Source organism: Raphanus sativus, chromosome 9 (genome assembly GCF_000801105.2).
Source record: "Raphanus sativus cultivar WK10039 chromosome 9, ASM80110v3, whole genome shotgun sequence".
NCBI lineage: Eukaryota > Viridiplantae > Streptophyta > Magnoliopsida > Brassicales > Brassicaceae > Raphanus > Raphanus sativus.
This window is the reverse complement of record NC_079519.1, coordinates 14,180,633-14,200,114: the sequence shown is the minus strand read 5'-3', so window position 1 is coordinate 14,200,114 and position 19,482 is coordinate 14,180,633. Positions and strand designations below refer to the sequence as shown.

The 19,482-nt window shown below is 40.5% G+C and overlaps 1 protein-coding gene across 1 annotated transcript; it reads left to right on the top strand.

Moving 5' to 3' along the window:
• Positions 1-16,561: 16,561 nt before the first annotated feature.
• LOC108824830 (uncharacterized) lies at positions 16,562-18,584 on the top strand. The gene is made up of 4 exons (XM_056994783.1): positions 16,562-17,084; positions 17,432-17,958; positions 18,022-18,139; positions 18,394-18,584. Exons 1-4 carry the CDS (start codon positions 16,562-16,564, stop codon positions 18,582-18,584), a joined length of 1,359 nt encoding a protein of 452 aa, XP_056850763.1.
• The last annotated feature ends 898 nt before the right edge of the window (positions 18,585-19,482 follow it).

Genomic DNA, 19,482 nt, shown 5'->3' with positions numbered 1-19,482 from the left:
CTAGCTCAGACGGAACAAAACCCTAACTCAGACGCAACAAAACCCTAACTCAGATGCAACAATTTTTATAACTCAGATGAAATATAATATACCGGAGACTGAGCCACACTACCGGAAAAAGACGATTTCGTAAATACGTTTGGAGATAACGATTTCGGGGAGACAATATTGGAGAAGACAACAGAGAGAGTTGGTTCGACGAAGAGGGAGAAAATGATTTTAGCAAAGAAAAAAGAGAGAATTAGTTCGATGAAGAGGAAGAAAACGATTTCGTAAACACAATGTCGACGACGATAATGGGGAAGATGACGGTTCTCTTACTTTTTCGACGATTCTCTTATGGTTTGAAGTTGCTCTGTGTTTTTTTTTTGAAAGGTTATAACGGTTGATTACTTATTGATGTGGATTTAGTTTTTTCTAATTGAAACTAATGATGAATATGTTTAATTAATGATGTGGATTTAATGTTTAAAGATAATTTAAATTAAAAAAAATTAACCAAAATATCTTATTATCACTAGAGCCTTTTTCCGCGCTACACGCAGATAATGTATTATAAATTTTGTTTAATTATTAATTAGCATAAGAACCATTTTATTTTCAATTTGTATTTTTTAAATAAAAGTAGTAGCTATATTTGCTGTTTTAACTAAAGATTTGTATAATTTTGAGTTTCTGCGGTAAATTAAGAATTTGACTTTCTAAAATTGTTACTTTTTAACACAATTGTTTTTGTTATTATAAGATAGGTTTATAGCTTATGAAATAATAAATAAGTAATATAAATAATAGTATGAAGGTTGTGGCCGCGGGACGGGACGCCTCCATATTGGTGATGTTTTCTTGTTTAGGTATGGACACCCTAAACTCATGAAGCTATCGGAAAACACAGAGGTCGTCGGTGTTCACGGCCGTAGGAAGCCTCGTGCCTGCTCTATTTTCTTCCCTCAATCATCTCCTTAGTTGCTTGTAATAATCGTTTTCTTTCACCTGTAAGACTGTAACTTAAAAATTATTGTCTTTCAGAACATGAATGTACTTAGAATTATATAATATATATTATTTGAAAAAATAATATTACTATGAAAATCAGTAATGTAGTTTGATGTTATTATGTGTCGTTTAATTAAAGATCACTAGTGTAATTTGATATTCTTTTCTTTCTATGTGTTGGTGAATTTCTTATGTTTTATCTCTTATGTGGTTTGATGTACTATAGTTTTTAATATATTTTATTAAATAATATCTATGAAGTTGTTGAAATAAATTCTAATTAATGATGTTGACGCAAGTACTAAGTACTAAATTACATGAATTGTGCTGTTTTAAAATATATTGTACATAGTTAATCAAAAAAAAAGTTTTCTAATGTTTATATATTTTTGGATAGATTTTTTTATTTCAATAATTGTCTGAAAAAAGCAGCATGCTCATCAACTGATTTTCTTCTCCGTATGGTTTTTTCGTTCTACTTTTTACCAGAGAAATCTTAATGATAAGTTTGTAAGGTAGAAAATTTTAACTAAAAAGTATTATTATTATTATATTAATTAAATATAAAATTAAAATTAATTATTTTTGATAAAATGAACCAATTAAAAATAGACATGTAGTGTCTTAAGATTTTAAAGGTTATCTAATACTTTTAATTTTAAAGATATTTTCTCTTCTCCTAATTTTCAATAGATTATCATATTGAGTATCAATGGTTGGAAGTGCTACTCTTTGGCTATTATTCCAATACCTAAAAGTAGGCCTACGATTTCGGTTTTCTGAAATCGGACCGAACCGAACTTTTGATTTTCGATCAACCGGAATTTTTAAAACTAATTCCAAAGAAAACTAAAATTGAATTCGGTTCGGTTTGGAAGTTGATTATTTTCAGTTTTCAATTTATTTTTAAAAATATTCGTTTTTATATTATTTACCAAATTTTTCGGTTACACTCATATTCGGATATCTCGGTTATATTTATCAGCAAAACAAACATATTCAACAAAACCAACATATATATTGTTCATTCTTTCTCGATCATCGAAAAAACCAACATTCTAAATTCTTGAATCTATGACTCAGATTTTATATTGTCCAACAAAGCCCAAAGAGTGACCAAACAAAACAATAGAAAACTAAAGGTCACCGTTACGCTTGAACTCCACCAACCTGCAACTTATTAAACTCAGAAAATCAGTGCAAAACAGAACAAAAACGCTATACAGAAAGCAGTTGAGACAGTTGGGTCTATGAGCAAGCTGCTATTCTATATACTAAAATTCCAATCTGTAGCAGGAGTAATCTGTCTAGAGGATTTATTAACTGCAAGCCTCTTTATTTTCTCTAGTGCATCCAGAGCCTAGGCTGCACCTTTTCACCACCAGCGTTCCTCAGCTTTTACACCGTCTTCCTCTGTCTCTTTATGGCAAGTTCTCCAAACACAGCACCTTGGACATCTTTCTGAGCGTTCTCTACTTTGTCGTCTCCATCAGACTCATCATTACTTAAGAAGGCTCACTATATTCCCTATTCCCTATCGATCCTCAGTTTTTAGGCTCCGAATAGCAGCTTGCTCATAGATGCCCCACTGGTAAGTTTACAAATACTCAAATTTATAGAGGTCAACAATCCTTATAAAAAGCAATCTACAAAATGAATTGATCCAAATCATATATGCAGCAGAACTCGCATGATGCGGACATCAAATCCACTGCTCATAAAGTAGACAAGACTTTCCATGTTTGGACTTGGATGAACCTAGACGACATCAAACCTATGGTTCGTTTTATTCAGCTGTCTGTCCCCAAACAAAGGTCACCACTTAAGCCTCTTTATCAGCTCCAAAAGATCTGTCCAAAAGTATTAAAGACTTGGTCAAAACTCATTAATAAGCAGATTTAAATCCCTTAAAATCAGCCTTTTGACCAGCCTATTTGATTCTTTCTTAATGATGATTTACCCTAAAAATCCTCCTTTCATTTATGTCTTTTGATCTGAAACATTTGTCCAAGAGCTATATATAAACCTCCTCTCATTTCATTGTAAAATCAGACTTGAGTATTGAATAAAAAGTGAGATTTTCTCTTGAGAGCTTTTATGCTTGTTCTTATTATTTCTAAGTTATGTGAGATTCTTTCTTAGGATGTAAGTTGGAGCCTTTATCTTTGTGTGAGATTCACTTAGGTTCTGGTTCATAATCTTATCTCAAAGTCTTTCACATCTTTGAGTGGCGATCTTCAATCCATTTAAGCCCTAGTTTTTTGATTTCTTGTGAGAAAAGCTAAAATGAGATTCTGAGGCTGTATCATTTGGTATCAGAGCCAAAAGCTCATATCATCTATCCTTTTGTTTTTTTTTTTTTTTTTTTCTTTCATTCTATTCTCCAAAGAAACCCTAGAAAAAAATTATTTTCCTCTCTTTTTTTCTGTTTTGTTTTTCTAAGTTTCTGTTAAAAAAATAAAAAAAATAAAGAGATACGGAAAACCAGTTCAGCAACAGCAACATGGTGAACCATCCTTGGAGTCTTTTGAAGCAAGAAGATTATTATTTTGCAGGAAGATCAGGCCCTGATGAGTATTTTGAATGGGAGCACAAGATGAATGAGTTCTTCCATTCTTGCGGCTGTCCAGATTTTGAGAAAGTGTACATTGCAGCCGATCAGCTCATCAACCAAGCTCAACACTGGTGGAGCCAATCTACTGCAAAAGGAAATCATCACCGGTATTTTCGAAATCAACTTGGGATGAGATGAAAAATATGATGAGAAAACAATACATTCCACGCGATCAGTATCAAGAAATCCGGAGGCAGTTTCGTACACTTTGCCAAGATGATAAGACAGTCATAGAGTATCAAAAGCAATTCAAGTATCTTTGCATTCGGCTCAATCCAGGATTAAGCAATGAGAATGTCATGGACCAGTTTGTTTAGGGGTTAAGAGGTGAGATATGTTTTCACATACAAAGATACACATGCGATGGTTTGGACGGATTGGTCCTGCCCTGTCCCCGATCCTGAATATGATCGTTAGGATCAGCCATTGTGCGAGGAGACGCACCAGTCAAGTCATGTGACCTAAACCCAAGGGCATTAAGGCCTGGAAGTAAGGTTAAGGGCATCAGGAAGCTAAGACATAGCTAAACCAAGAAGGAGACAAGTATAAAGGAGCTGTACAAAGTGTATGGCAGCTGGGCGATGCGGTGAGCAAGCTCGACCAGCTAGATGAAGTATAGTACATCTTAGTGTAGCTCACTGAAGAGTGTGTCAGCTCCATGAGCTGGATGAACTTGCTCATTCAGCTGGTATCAGCTCAACTCAGCTGGAATGAGTGTTCAAGTCTTGGACAGTTGAGCCAGGTCCGGATAGTGGTCGGACCATGTGGACCACCCGGGTGTGCCGATGGGCCGGTGAGCACTTGGGATCAGACCAGGGGCTTTGGCAACTGATATACCATGGATTTTATCCATTTTTACCCATGTTATATAAGTGTTTTATATACTATTTATTATGTATTGGAGTCTATTTAGAGTATTTACAGGTTCATGGATGATTTGGAGATAAATGGTGATTTTGGTGCCTTTTGGAGTCTTTCGAAGTGCAGAACTGCACACACACTTCAGATGTTTAACTCTCGATGGAGACCTTCCCACCGTTGGATTTAGCCCATCATTTGACACAAGATAGAGATTTGAGTTAGCTTTCCAATGCCACCGGTCTGAGGTCCGCATCCTGTAGCAGAGGTTATGCCCGATTTACTGAATAGTGGTCAGTCTGCCTCGCGAGAGGAAGCTGCCGAGAAGAGGATTGTATGTCGATCGACACAGCACACTGCATGTCGATCGACAGGGACATCAGAATGTGGGCTGAGTATATTTCATGACCGAGTGAAGCCCAGGAGTCACCACAAAGTTACCAAAATACCCTTGACGACCAAAAACCCTATTTATGTTATTTCTAAGCCATTGTTGACGGCTACGCTTTCTACGCTATAAACGCTCTTTACGCTTTCATTGTTTCTCTTAGGATAGAAGGGAGGAAATCCTTGAGATTCCTCCTGGAACTCCTTTACTTTTGCTTTTATATTATCTATTGCATTTTCATATATTCATCTATGATTTCTGTGACAAGTATCATGTCTGAATAGATCCACCTGTTAAATCTATGGTTCAGATAGGTTTGTGGGATTAGCCCCAAGCTATACTTGCTAAGTTGTGATATTCATCAAATGGATTGTACTCAATGCTTGTTCTAGATTAGCTAACTAGAACATAGATCACTAGGATCTTTGATTAATCTGAATTATCCATTTGAGCTTGCCTGTCTCATGTTGAGAAGAACGACAGTTCCTCCTTGAGACCTTGTGGTCATATTCGGCTCGCGCCTAGGCAGATCTAGAAGCCGTCGATCGATATACCGACAGGTGAATCGATCGGCGCTGCGAAAGGTGTATCGCTCGATATCTCAAAAGGATATCAACCCGACTCTTTTTCTGTGTCATCATGCGAAAGGTGTGGCCAGAGATCTAGATATTTTAACCAGTGATTTATCACATATGTTAAGCGGCTGAGATCTATAGTATCATGCAAGCAACTTGTTAAAGCATTTATAGAGATTATAATCCCCAATACCTGAATAGAAGTCCTAGATTTAGCTACCATCCTTCCATCAAACAGCTCCTTGCCAAGCTGAACAATTATATTGTTCATCTTGTTTATTGTTTTATTTACTGCTTTACCATATTCATTTACTGCTTTATAATATATTTACTGTTAGCCTAGCTAAATCATAACTATTAGATCTAGTTTGTGCCTTAGCTCCTTGTTGATTCGATCCCTAAGTACTATAACTTGACCTCTTTTGATGAAAGTAATTCACTCCTTAGGGTAATTTGAGTGATACTAAATTTGGCGCCGTTGCCGGGGAGCTTCGATCGCCATTAGATCTTATTTAGTTAGATTTTATTTAGGTTTTATTATTATTCAAAAATTTCATAAATTTTTTTTTCTGTTTCAGGTACATACCAGAAGCATCAATGAAGAAAGGATTTTAAGCTTATTCAAAGAAGCAACCTGCTGGTTTATGCACGATCCGTAAGTCTACGAGGGATGTAACGATCGACACCCTCCAAGCAGCATCGATCGATAGCATACACCACAAATCGATCGACACCCTACAAGAACCGGTAATCAACGGAGTACACAAATCGTCAAACGACACTGTTCACTGAGGTACTATTCATCATGGTACTATTCACGCGGGTACTGTTCATCCAGGTACTATTCATCCGATTATTATTCATCCGATTACTGTTCCTCCCGGTACTATTCATCGGAGTACTGTTCACGAAAATACTGTTCATCTGAACACTGTTCATCTGAAATCGATCGACACTGTTCATTCTGTGTCGTTCGATACTGTTCATCGTGACACTGTTCATCGCAACACTATTCATCCGACGTCGATCGACACTGTTCATCCCGTGTCGATCGATACTGTTCACTTCAGCACTGTTCACCGAAACACTGTTCATCACGGCACTATTCACGAAAACACTGTTCATCTGAACACTGTTCATCCGTATCGATCGATACTGTTCACCGAAACACTGTTCATCATGGTACTATTCATCGCGACACTGTTCATCGCGACACTGTTCATCGCGGTACTGTTCATCAAAACACTATTCACCATGACACTGTTCATTCGGGTACTGTTCATCCGGACACTGTTCATCCGACGCCGAAAAATTCTGTTCATCATGGATCGACAGACACCACTTGCTGGGAGACAAAGGAGGTCAGAGCACTCATACTTAAGATTGATAAGAGAGGTATCTGGCGAGACGAAGAATGTCGTACTTGCAACACCAGAGGACAATTGATTAATGCAGATGGTGATGTAATCCCTGATGTGATTGATGTTGCTGAGACAAACGACTTTACTTTGACAAGCCAATGGTATGATTTGGGAAGCGAGGACCCTTTCAAAGGTCTTCCTTTTGAAAACCCCAAAGATCTTATCAAGACACTCGAGGGGCTAGCCTCATCATCAAGCGCGCATAATTAGGTACATGTAGATCACATTATCTGCAAGATCTTTCCTTATTTTTTATCTGGAGATGCTTTTAGCTGGTTCAGTAAGTTGCAGCCAAGATCTCTAACCTGTTGGGAAGACATCAAAAGCGCCTTCTTAGGTAAATTTTTCAGTGAAGCTGTAGCAATTCGAAGTAAAAGGTTTGATTACATTATAGACAAGATGACTGAAGATCATGAGAATCGAATAATGACTAGTATCAGCCAGATTATTGATTATGTCTACAGCTATCAGAATGGAGATTCTGAGACCCCAACAACTCATGTCAAGCAGCCAGACATTCAGGATCAACATGCTTATGAGGATACAAAGATGGACAAACTGAACAGAGGACAGCTGGTCAACCATGGTACGGTTGAGGATGATGAACAAGATGTATCTAGAGAGCCGAGCATAGTAGAAAAAGCTGATAAAAGTGATTCGATTTCAGCATTGATCGATATCAGCACTTCAGAAATGATCGATACAGACTTGTCTCATCGATCGATACCTCTCGAAATCCCTGATGCTACTGCTGTGAATGCTGGGACAGAACGACAAAGAGCACTCCGAGACTACAACAGTCCTGAGGATTTATATGCTAAAAGGTCTGCATTGCGTCGTTCAACATTCCAGAGTTCCGTCCCTGAGCTACCTACTGCATATATCTCTCTTGTGGGTCAGACTCTTTTTCATGGTCTTCATTATGAAGATGCCACTAACCACTTAGAGGCATTCGAAGATTTAGCTTCGACCATCAAATGCAATGGAGTCCCTGAAGACTACTACTTCTGCAAATTATTCTCATATTCTCTTACTGGAGAAACAACATGTTGGTTCAGGAAGTTGCCACAAGGATCTGTTACTACCTGGAAAGACATCACAAACGCTTTCCTCAACAACTTCATGTGATGCTGCAGCAAATCTAGAGATTGAGAAAAGAGCTATGCTGGAATATATGGTAAAGGATGATGAACAGATGGCACCTGAAGAACTGAGTAGAGTAGAAGAAGCCGATATTAGTGACACAATCTTAGCATCGATCGACCCCGCGACCTCGACATCGATCGATAACATCACTTCAGCATCGATCGCCACCAGCACCTCCGAGTCGATCGATACATACTTTGGTCATCGATCGATACCACTTGAAATCCCTGAAAGTTCGAGGTCTCCTCTGGACATTGCAGACTCGACACAGAAGAGCATTGATGTATCAAGTTGTTATCCCAACCAAGATGTAGAAAAGGAGATCACCATGAAAGATTTCTTGGAGCTAGAAGAATTTTTGGAGTTGGAGGATGGAGAACAACTTAGAGAATTGGATTCGAGTGTAGAAGTCACTATGGAAGACTTCATAGAGCTGGAGGAATGGCTTGAGTCAGAAAAGAATCTTGATGACGAGCGGAACACTATGAGAAAAAAATTGGAGACTTCGTAAAAGGCTAGAATCGATCGATACCGACCTGATGAGATCGATCGACACCCGCCAGATAGCATTGATCGACACCCACCCGATAGTATTGATCGACACCCACCCGGGTGCATCGATCGACACCAATGGTTGGACGAGCTAGCAGGATACACAGTTGAGCTGGAACCGATTGAAGTGAGAATGCACGAGTCTGAGACCTCATACCTTGCTGTCCCTGAACACCTAAGACCCATATGCGCAGAAGAAGCTGCTGGGATTTGCAAAAGAGTGAAGAGGATACATGACCCTGTGAAGATTATTGTTCCATGTACCGTGGTTGAAGCTGAATCTCCTATACAACCAGATAGAGGTATACATATAGATTCCTGCAATGGAGTATTTAATGATCATCAGCATGTAGTAGCTTCTCAGAGGGAGATGAGGTGTAGAACTGAAGTCGAGAAAAGCCTCAGTGAAGAAGTCTCGATCGACACTGTTCAGAAAACATCGATCGATAATATCACTCCACCATCGATCGACATCTACCGAATACCACCGATTGACATTATCAATCTGTTATTTATCGACACTACCACTGGTTCATCGATCGATACCAGACGCGAATCAGAGCAGAATGAGTATGAAGTGTGTGGAAATATTTTTGATGGAGATACAACCACGCGTTCAGAAAAGTCTGGGGGAAAGATGATGATGAATTGGAGGAAGAGAAAAAAGAACCAAAAGGGATTCTCAGTTAGCATTGATTCCTCACTTCTCCGATGATGTCAGGAAATTTGGAGTGAGACTACACAAGTCTGTGGAAAAGAAGAAGAGAAATTGGAAGAAGCGGAAACGAACCAAGGGAGGTTCTCAGTTACCATTGACTCCTTACTTTTCAGATTGTGTTAGGACATCCAGAGTGCGCAGCAGAAGCTTCTCACAGCCGTTTGCAAAGCTTCGAGCACTCCTTATTGCTGAGATGATAAACAAAGGAGAAAAGTCTATGGAGGAAGCTTTCACACAAGAATGATAAAGCCTCAAAGATTGGACATTGAGATTTGTTTTGGAGCATATTCTCATTCTCATCCGGACTAAATTAGATCTCCAAAAGTCAAGCTCATGACTAAAAAAAAACGCTGAGTGGGAGGCAACCCACTGTTAGGTTTGTTTTAAATTTGGATTTATTTTCATATACTAATGATTTCTGTTTTTAATTATCGCAGGTTAAAAAAAAAATATGAACAGTACGCCTGACACTGTAGCAACAGTGCAATGTTACTGTAGCAATGTTACTGTAGCAGACACTGTTCATCCGAAAAAAAAAATTCTTTTATATTTATCTGTTACTGACTTTTAATGTTTTATTTTAGTGTTTTATGTTAGGCAAAAATACAGGGGATATAATCAAGGAAGATGAGTTCCCACAAGAATCGACCATGGCTGGCCAGCATCGGTCGACAGAGTATCACTAGCATCGATCGATTGCCACTTAATTGTGTTAATCGATAGAGCATCAAAAGTATCGATCGCCACTTAACTGTGTTGGTTAATATTCACATCAAAGTTAGGTATACTGTTCTTCCTTGTTAATTATTGTCCTTATGATTTATTCTTCCACCAATCTTAGGCTCTATAACACTAGTAACAGTGTTGTTTAAGTCTGGGGGAGGTCGTACTAATATTATAATTTAGATTAGCTATTCAGAATAGGGACCCGAGTAAACAATTGCCATAATATCGACCGACGAGAAGAAGTCGATATCGATCGACATAACCAAATCTGCCACGACCGATGACAACACATTTACATCGATTAACATCTATTCCGGTCAGGTATTTCGTTCTAACTTGTTACATTGAGTACTTATGGTTTATTTCTCACCAATCTCCGACTTGATAACACCACTATAGTGTTATTTAAGTCTGGGGGATGTTATACTGATATTGTGTTTTAGTTAGTGAAAAAAAAAAGATCCAAGTAAACGGTTGCCCAGAACATCGCCCGATGAGACCAGCACGATATCGATCGCCAGCACTTCATATCACACGATCGATTGTCTCTTCATTGTGTCAAACGATATGTCTAGCCATCGACTGATCAGATAATATCGATATCGTTCGACAACGCTTCATCTTCAACGATCGATTGATACTTCATTGTGTCGATCAACACAGACATCAGCGAGCTGGTATATCGTTCTAACTTGTTAATTTTCGTAATTATGCTTTATGTTTTTCATACCACCGACTGTGTTACACTGGGACAGTGTAATTTAAGTCTGGGGGGATTACTAATGGTTATTTACTTTATTTGTCTTATTTAAAATATTTTCAAAAAAAAATTTATTGAGTCAAGAAGGGGATATAATCTTAATCGATTTACTTTTTGTCATCTAACCACTCTTTAGACCAGTCTTAGACTTACTGATTGCAGAAGTACTAGAGATACCAAAGTGAATCAACCTGTCAACTATGTTTGCACTTGCTGAAATTGTTTGAAGGAACCAAAGCTGACCTCCAACCTAATACTGACTTGATTTGCTTGTCTTGGGGCTTGGTAACCATTGGATCGGAATCCTCCTGCAAGTCTGCAAGGTAAAAAGTCTATGTGTTTCTGGTTCCCTTCCTTCTCTCTCTTCGGCATCTCAAGATCTAAGTTTATGTTATAAAAGATTGAAATGATTTCTTGAGAGGCAGAGGGGTAGGAGTGTCTCCTGCGACCCCATTATTCTAAATCTCAAGGATGATCACACATTATGGAAACGAGGGATAGGTAAATTACATGAGACCCCATTATTCGTTACACTTTCTCAAAATGTATGAGTTACAAATGCAATGTCAATGAGATAGACTAGATGACCTGTGTTGGCATCGAAACCTGTTGAAATTGAAACTAATAAGAGATTCAGAGAAGAGAGATGAGGGGAGAAAGAGATCAGAGAAGACTACATGTGTGTTCAGAAACTTGTTTGAGTTGAATCCATGTGTCATTTGATCGATACTCCCAGAGTAAAGCCTACACTTTTATTTTTATGAAAGAAATGAGGTTAGTAGAGGGGATTGTCAAACAGGATCTGTTAGGTTGTGGAACTAGTGGAATTTGGTTGCTATACTAGGATATTGTATAATGTGCTTGTAAGGTTAGGATGTTTAATGATTTGGTTTGCACTACTAGAGAGATGATGAACTGAGTTTTGAAATTCATTTGAGTCTCTGCTGTTTTCAAACCTCTTTCAGAGAGACTGCCTGTTTGTTTTGTTTGAGAAAAAGCAAAAGGGTAAGTCTGGGGGAGTTGATATACCATGGATTTTACCTTTTTTTACCCATGTTATATAAGTGTTTTATATACTATTTATTATGTATTGGAGTCTATTTAGAGTATTTACAGGTTCATGGATGATTTGGAGATAAATGGTGATTTTTGTGCCTTTTGGAGTCTTCGAAGTGCAGAACTGCACAGACGCTTCAGATATTTAACTCTCGATGGAGACCTTCCCACCGTTAGATTTAGCCCATATTTTGACACAAGATAGATATTTGAGTTAGCTTTCCAATTACACCGGTCTGAGGTAAAATTGCATCCTGTAGCATAAGTTATGCCCAATTTACTGAAGAGTGGTCAGTCTGCCTCGCGAGAGGAAGCTGCCGAGAAGAGGATTGTATGTCGATCGACACAGCACACTGCATGTCGATCGACAGGGACATCAGAATGTGGGCTGAGTATATTTCATGACCGACTGAAGCCCAGGAGTCACCACAAAGTTACCAAAATACCCTTGACGACCAAAAATCCTATTTATGTTATTTCTAAGCCATTGTTGACAGGTACGCTTTCTACGCTTTAGACGCTCTTTACGCTTTCATTGTTTCTCTTAGGAGAGAAGGGATGAACTCCTTGAGAGTCCTCCTGGAACTTCTTAGCTTTTGGTTTTATATTATCTATTGCATTTTCATCTATTCATCTATGATTTCTGTGACAAGTATCATGTCTGAATAGATCCACCTGTTAGATCTATGGCTCGGATAGGTTTGTGGGATTAGCCCCAAACTATACTTGCTAAGTTGTGATATTCATCAAATGGATTGAACTCAATGCTTGTTCTAGATTAGCTAACTAGAACATAGATCACTAGGATCTTTGATTATCTTGAATTATCCATTTGAGCTTGCATGTCTCCCGTTGAGAAGAACGACAGTTCCGCCTTGGGACCTTGTGGTCATATTCGGTTCGCGCCTAGGCAGATCTAGAAGCCGTTGATCGATATCCCGACAGGTGAATCGATCGGCGCTGCGAAAGGTGTATCGCTCGATATCTCGAAAGGATATCGAACGACTCTTTTTCTGTGTCATCATGCGAAAGGTGTGGCCAGAGATCTAGATATTTTAACCAGTGATTTATCACATATGTTAAGCGGCTGAGATCTATAGTATCATGCAAGCAACTTGTTAAAGCATTTATAGAGATTATAATCCCCAATACCTGAATAGAAGTCCTAGATCTAGCTACCATCCTTCCATCAAACAACTCCTTGCCAAGCTGAACAATTATATTATTCATCTTGTTTACTGTTTTATTTACTGCTTTACCATATTCATTTACTGCTTTATAATATATTTACTGTTAGCCTAGCTAAATCATAACTATTAAATCTTGTGTGTGCCTTAGCTCCTTGTGGATTCGATCCCTAAGTACTATAACTTGACCTCTTTTGATGAGAGTAATTCACTCCTTAGGTTAATTTGAGTGATACCAGCAACCAGCCAGGACTTATTTACGACATGTCTAGGGGCAGTTAGGGCTGTCAAGGACGTCTGGTAACTCCCACAGACGAACATGTGTGATCTGGACCATTGATTAAATCAATAGACATAATTAATACCGAAAAGGTGCAATGGTTGGAAAGTAACCACTACTTCGTCTATAAAAGGAGGGCAAGTCCCTGCCTTTGCAGGCAAGCCAGAGAGCCTTTATTCTTCCTAAAACACAAAGAAAAAAAGATAAAAACAGAGAGATGGTCGGATTACACAATCCAAGACAGAGATGCATTCAAAGGCAGCAAAGAGGCAGTTTTGGTGCGCAATCATGGAGAGGGTTATGACCGATCCTCTGGTGTGTTTTGATTATGTTTTGCCATGCTATGGGCTTCCTCTACATCCATACTACACATGCAAATAGCCAGGAGAGAAGATGGAGGGCCGGAATGCACTTCCAATGGTGGAGACAGCCTTGAAGGCAGATGTGTGTAGAAAGGCAGTTTCATGGGAACTGAAGAGGGAAATGATGCACGACCCTTGGGTGGTGTTTGATCATGTATGAACACACCCTAGGCTTCCTCTACATCATGGAAACACACGCAAATAGTCAGCGGAGAATGGAGAAGGCCGGACTTCACTCCCAATGGCATGAACAGCCTTGAAGGCAGATGCAGTGCAGAAACTGTTTTCATGGAAGTTCCATGGAAGGGATGATGGGTGCGACCCATTAATGGATATTATCAATAATGGAGGTATGTGATAAGACCTGTTTAAGACAAGTGCAAGAGGCACAAGGCCAGACATGATACAGGAAGCACAAGATCTAGTAAGATCAAGTATAAGGTAACATGTACATATGATTACTTTGTGGTTTATGTTGGTGTCTCTTGAGGTGCATATGAGGCCAAGTATGGCACGCCCTTGGAGACCATATATTGTGATGTATTGTAGAGATGCAGGACCTTCAGGAAAGGGGCGGATCATAGTTGAACTAATTCATCCATGTGGGATGGTAATTAGATGCTATGCAACAGTTAGTGATTCATGGTGGTTCATGAGTGAACCAGATCTATGGTTTTGCATTACCAATGGATTCAGGCCGTGGAAATGAGGTAATGGAATCATATGGTATGATAGGTATCAACCTTGGGTTGGTACAAGATTGGCTGAGAGCCATGAAGAAGAGCAAGACTGACCAGGTTCATGGTTCCATGGCCGGTTAGGTATGTGTAAATACTCATCAGTTCTGAGTCATGTGGGGTGGTTGGTTGATTGACTCAGGAACTGGTGGGCATTATTAATCATATACTCTGTTGTTTATAAATGGAGGCACTGAGCCACAGGTTGGCCGGTTCAGAGAATTCTCTCCATGGCCTCCATGGCCTTGGTTGAGCAGGTAAGTTGAGATCTGATAGTTCCTGAAGAAATTGTTCAGATCTGATTATGGAAATCTCTTAATGGGTATTTATCATGAATTATCATGGTTTAAGACTAGTTTTATCTAATTGATTTAGAGGTGGTCCCTTATGGCTGGTTTGGCTGATCTTGGCCGAGATCAGTACGATCGAGGTTGGTTATGGGAAATCTGATTGAAACATTCTCTTATTTTGGAATTATCATGAATTTTCATGAATTTTAATTAGTTTTTGGAGCATGTTTTCTTGAGGTCGTTTTTGTAGGTGAAGACTTCCCAAAGGTACTTGGTCTGTGGGGATGGTTGGTTGAATGACTAAGTACCTAAGGAGAGATTTTATACATGTATAAAGGAGTTGGACGAGTGGATGGGGAGCTGGACGAAGCTACCTCGCAGCTCGATCAGCTGGAAGAGAGTAGGGAATATCAAGTGAAGTGGTTCAGCTCAGCTAGTTGGATGAGCTAGCTAAACAGTTAAGTCAGCTGATACAATGAGCTATCAAGCTCCGTGGATGTGGCAAAGGTATGATCTGGTAATGTTGCTTAGATCTAGATAGAATAGTTAGGGGAATGGAACCACGGTTATTGTATGACTTGGATTAGGTTCAGGATCAACCTTGGAGCTGGTAGTAGTTGTGTATACTGACCATGGCTAAGGTGATTCGACCTAACGAGTGTGAGATTGGTTTTAAACCAATGGTTAAGTAGAGAATATTCCACTGTGCATAAGTTGAAAGGATCTAAGCTAGAGAATGACTAAGGTAGTCTTAAGCTAAGGTTTAAGATAGACTTCGCCCTTAGGCGAAAGTATAGATAAAGCGCGAAAAATTGAGTGGTTCGGTCAGTGTGTGGACAGAGCGACGTGAGGCGTCGACCGCGGCCTAGCTGGTCGGGTTCGGGTCTTACAGGTCCAACAGGCGGTCCAAATTGAGCAAGAAAACAAAGAGCCTGAACCGCTTGATCCATCAGAAGAGGTCCAACAAAATTTGAGGTACATCCTTATATCACATGAGCAAGTTTTGAAGACAAAAATTTTTCAAGGAGGAGGGTATGATGCGGGCATCAAATCCACTGCTCATAAATGTAGAACCTAAAATCTACACTCAGTATTTTGTAGTGTTTGTAAGTAAACTAGGGAAGTGACAAAAGATGTAGGCAACAATATCCTTAGAACACAACGATGTAATCGGAATTCGGTAGACAAAAATGGACTTTTATTGATTACGAGGTCGAGTACAAAGAATAACAAAGAGATCAATTATAACAAGGAGATCGATCAATAGTAAGATCTAAAACGAAGTGAGAAAGGTGAAAATATGTGGTGTGCTCTCTCTCTAAGTTTTTCGCTGTGTTTTTAGCATTGATCTCCTCTCCCTTTTATAAGCTCGAGTCCGCTATTCTCGTAACTGCTTCCGCGACCTTCTCGACTTCGGCGACTTCCCTTTCTACCTTGTTGGCGTTGCTGTGGGCCTCATAATTTCGGCCCATCCGTTTTGACCATAGAATCTCTAACTCGAGCTACGCATCTTCTTGATTATTTCCCTACGAACAGATCGATACTCCTTCGCGGGCTTCTTGTTCATGGCCCATAATCCGAAATAGGCCCAGTAATTTAGAGGCTTGAAATTGGGTCCAACATTTGTCCCCCAGCCCAGTCGGTTTACTTTTAAGAAACCGAAAGGGCAAGCACTTTTCCCTTAGTCGCGAATCTCATAGCGAAGTGGCCACGCGCGCTCGTTTAATTTGACCTGTCGGCCACTCTTCCCAGATCGTGCAGCTCTCATTGATCGCGGAGGCCTTGGGGACTGTCGTTTTTTCCTTTATTTATTCGATAAATTTTTTATAATGGACTCATCATCTTCTTCTGCTTCGACTTTCTTTCTTCTGCAAACTTCTTCCATTTGTTCATATCTCATGGCATCTCTAAACAAACCGGGCTCGCTTACAGGAGCTGAATACGAGGCCATCCAGGAACTTTGGGGAGTTCCGTACGAAGCTGTCATCGATTATCCAAATGGGGATACTCCGGGGAATGTGAGACCGGTATACTGTGGAGCCTTCATGTGCTTTTTTCGTGATGGCCTTATGTCATTTCCTATCCCTTCGTTCCTACTCGAGATTCTAGCGGAGCTGGGATTGGCGTTTACACAGATTACTCCGACCTTCTGGCGTTACGTCTTGACGACGTTCGTTCGGGCCAGAGAGGAAGGGTTGAAGTTTGGTTTGGCTGAGTTAAAGCAACTTTATACTCTCAAGCGAAGTAGCGGCGTTACTGGAGCGATTCTTCTTTCTCCACAGGCAGGTCGCTCAATCATTAGCGACATTCCTGGTAAAGACGTTTATTGGACGGACAAGTTTTTTGTCTTCAAGATCGATCCAGTGACGGTTGGGGATTTTGACTTTTCTCGGATCCCGATGAAGTGGAACGAAAACGTTGGTAAGTAGTTTCCCTATTTTCTTTCTTTTAAAAAAAACAGTTAGCACAATCATTTGTCGGATCTTGATTTCGGTTTTTCTTTTGAGTTGTTTGGAACCTCAAAAAGGACTCTAGAGCTGCGTGGTTTGATCTCGGCGCTTCGCCGAGGTGAATGCCATTGGGGCAGCTTTACTCTAGAGAGGGTTCGAGCTGCTTATTCTTTGTCCCCTGGTGTGAACCGCGCCGTTCCCGTTCCGCTTGCGGAACCGATTCGTCCTCGGAGAGACCAGAGGATAAAGGTGAGTTATTTCCTTGTATTCTATGTAGTTCGATAATTTTTAATCTGTTGTTGTGGCTTTGACTTTCAGGGATGAAAAGGAAAGAGCCTCATACGGAGCCTTCGGATGCTAATTCTGACTTCGCGCCTTTGAAACGAGCTCGTGGGACCCCTGACAAACGGGTACTTCGATCGAGCTCCCAGGTTCAGTCTCTGGTCGTTGTGGCTACGCCGCTTTCTGTAGTTCCTCCAGCCCGTGGTGATCGACCGGAGGCTCGAGTACCAGGCGAGGTAGAAGCCGGGGAAGTAGTTTCCAAGGTTCAGCGACGTCGTCTGACTTTGGAGGAGGAGGTATCCAGAGATCTTAGCGTATCGAGCTCAGAACCCCAGAAGCAAGATCCCGGAGAAGGCACTACAAAGCCGATCAACTTTCCTACGGATTGTCGAACAGATTCTCCGCTGGCATTCTCGTATGACGTCGATACTCTGATTCTGGAGAATCCCGAACAGCTTGCCGCCATCTGGCGAAAACTAAGGAGGCATTCATGCGAGCTTCCTTCCTTGGAGCATATGCGAGGTCCCGACGCCTACGTTCAGATGGCGGTTGCAAATGCCAAGGTAAATCGTGTGAAATGGTTTAGATATTGAAATCATAGTTATAACCCTTTTTATGTCTTTTAGGCTATGGAGGCTAGCAACGAGTACGCTGCTTTGATGGAGGAGCGGTTGGCAAATTTCCCTACTGGGGAAGAGCTCGGTGGCCAACTTACTATGATCCAACACTTGCGGTCGAAGTTAAGTGCGTCACAGGCGAGCGAGCAGTAGCGAGCGTAGCAGGTCGTAGACTTGAAGGTGCTATTGACGGCAAAAGCGGCAGAGAAGGTCGCACTTGAGGTGGAGAAAGTCGCGCTTGAGAAGGAGAAGGTCGCGCTAGAGGGGAGAAGGTCGCGCTAGAGGGGGACCTTGAATCTTTGAAGGCGAAGTTCAAAAGAGAAGCTGAGTTGAGAGAAAAGGCGGCTCGGAGGGAGAGGTGAGCTGCTTCTCAATTGGTAGCCAAGGGTTACGATGCTGCTCTTGATACGGTGAGGGGGACTATCCGAAGGAGGAAAGCTGAAAGCGCTGCAGAGATGCGCTTACAGGAGGTTCGTGCGAAGATCAAGGCTTTGACCGAATACATGGAAGGTGGATTCGAGCTTGAGGAGGAGCTGGACCGTCTTAAGCGTAGAGATGTCGAAGGAGATTGATTATGGTCTGGCGGTAGTGTCAGACGACTCTCTTAGGGGTCTTGACCTTCCTCAGGTTTCTGATGATTCGGTCAACCTAGGGGGTTGAATGACGTCGATTGAACTGACGTTTTATGTTTTATTTGTTTAAACAACTTTGTTGTTTGCTTTTTTTTTGTTATTTATGTGTGTTGTGAGTTTGTTGAAGAACATTTATATATGCTTTCAACGGATTAATGGATGATACCTTTAATCTGGGTTTGTATATTTTTGTTTTGAGCATGCGTTTAGTATCTTTCTTAGATATTTTTGTTGAAGTAGAGACTGATCAGGAATCTACTTTGTTGGAGTTCACGTGATGAACAATGTTTTGTTAGAGGATTATTTGATTGTTTGGGCTGCGCTCGATGTTGAGCTGCCTACGTACCCTTATTCGTGGGATCAAGCCGTTTCGTAGTTCTGAAAAGCGTTTTTGTTTTATGTCGTTAGTGGCCCCCAGTTCGATGTTGGATCAGAGATGGGACGTCAAAGTTAATTATAATACCTTTTGAGGTTGTAAGCGTTCCACGGCCTTAACTCAGGGCGTCCCGTTTTGCATTTTTCTAGTTTATAGACGCCGTCGCGAACTTCTTTTGTTATTTTGTATGGGCCTTCCCATATCGTTCCCAATTTTCCAGCGCCTTTTTCTTTTGTTCCATCGAACACTTTTCGTAGCACCAGGTCGCCAATTGAGAAGCTGCGGCCTCTTACATTTGAGTCGTAATAACGAGCAGCGGCTTGCTGGTAGTTCTGGATGCGCACCGCAACTCGCTCTCGTCGTTCTTCGATCGTGTCCAGATGTTCGAGCAGCATTGCTTCGTTCATCTCGACGTTATCGGGACATATTCCTCGTCGTTGAGATGGGACCTCAATCTCGGGA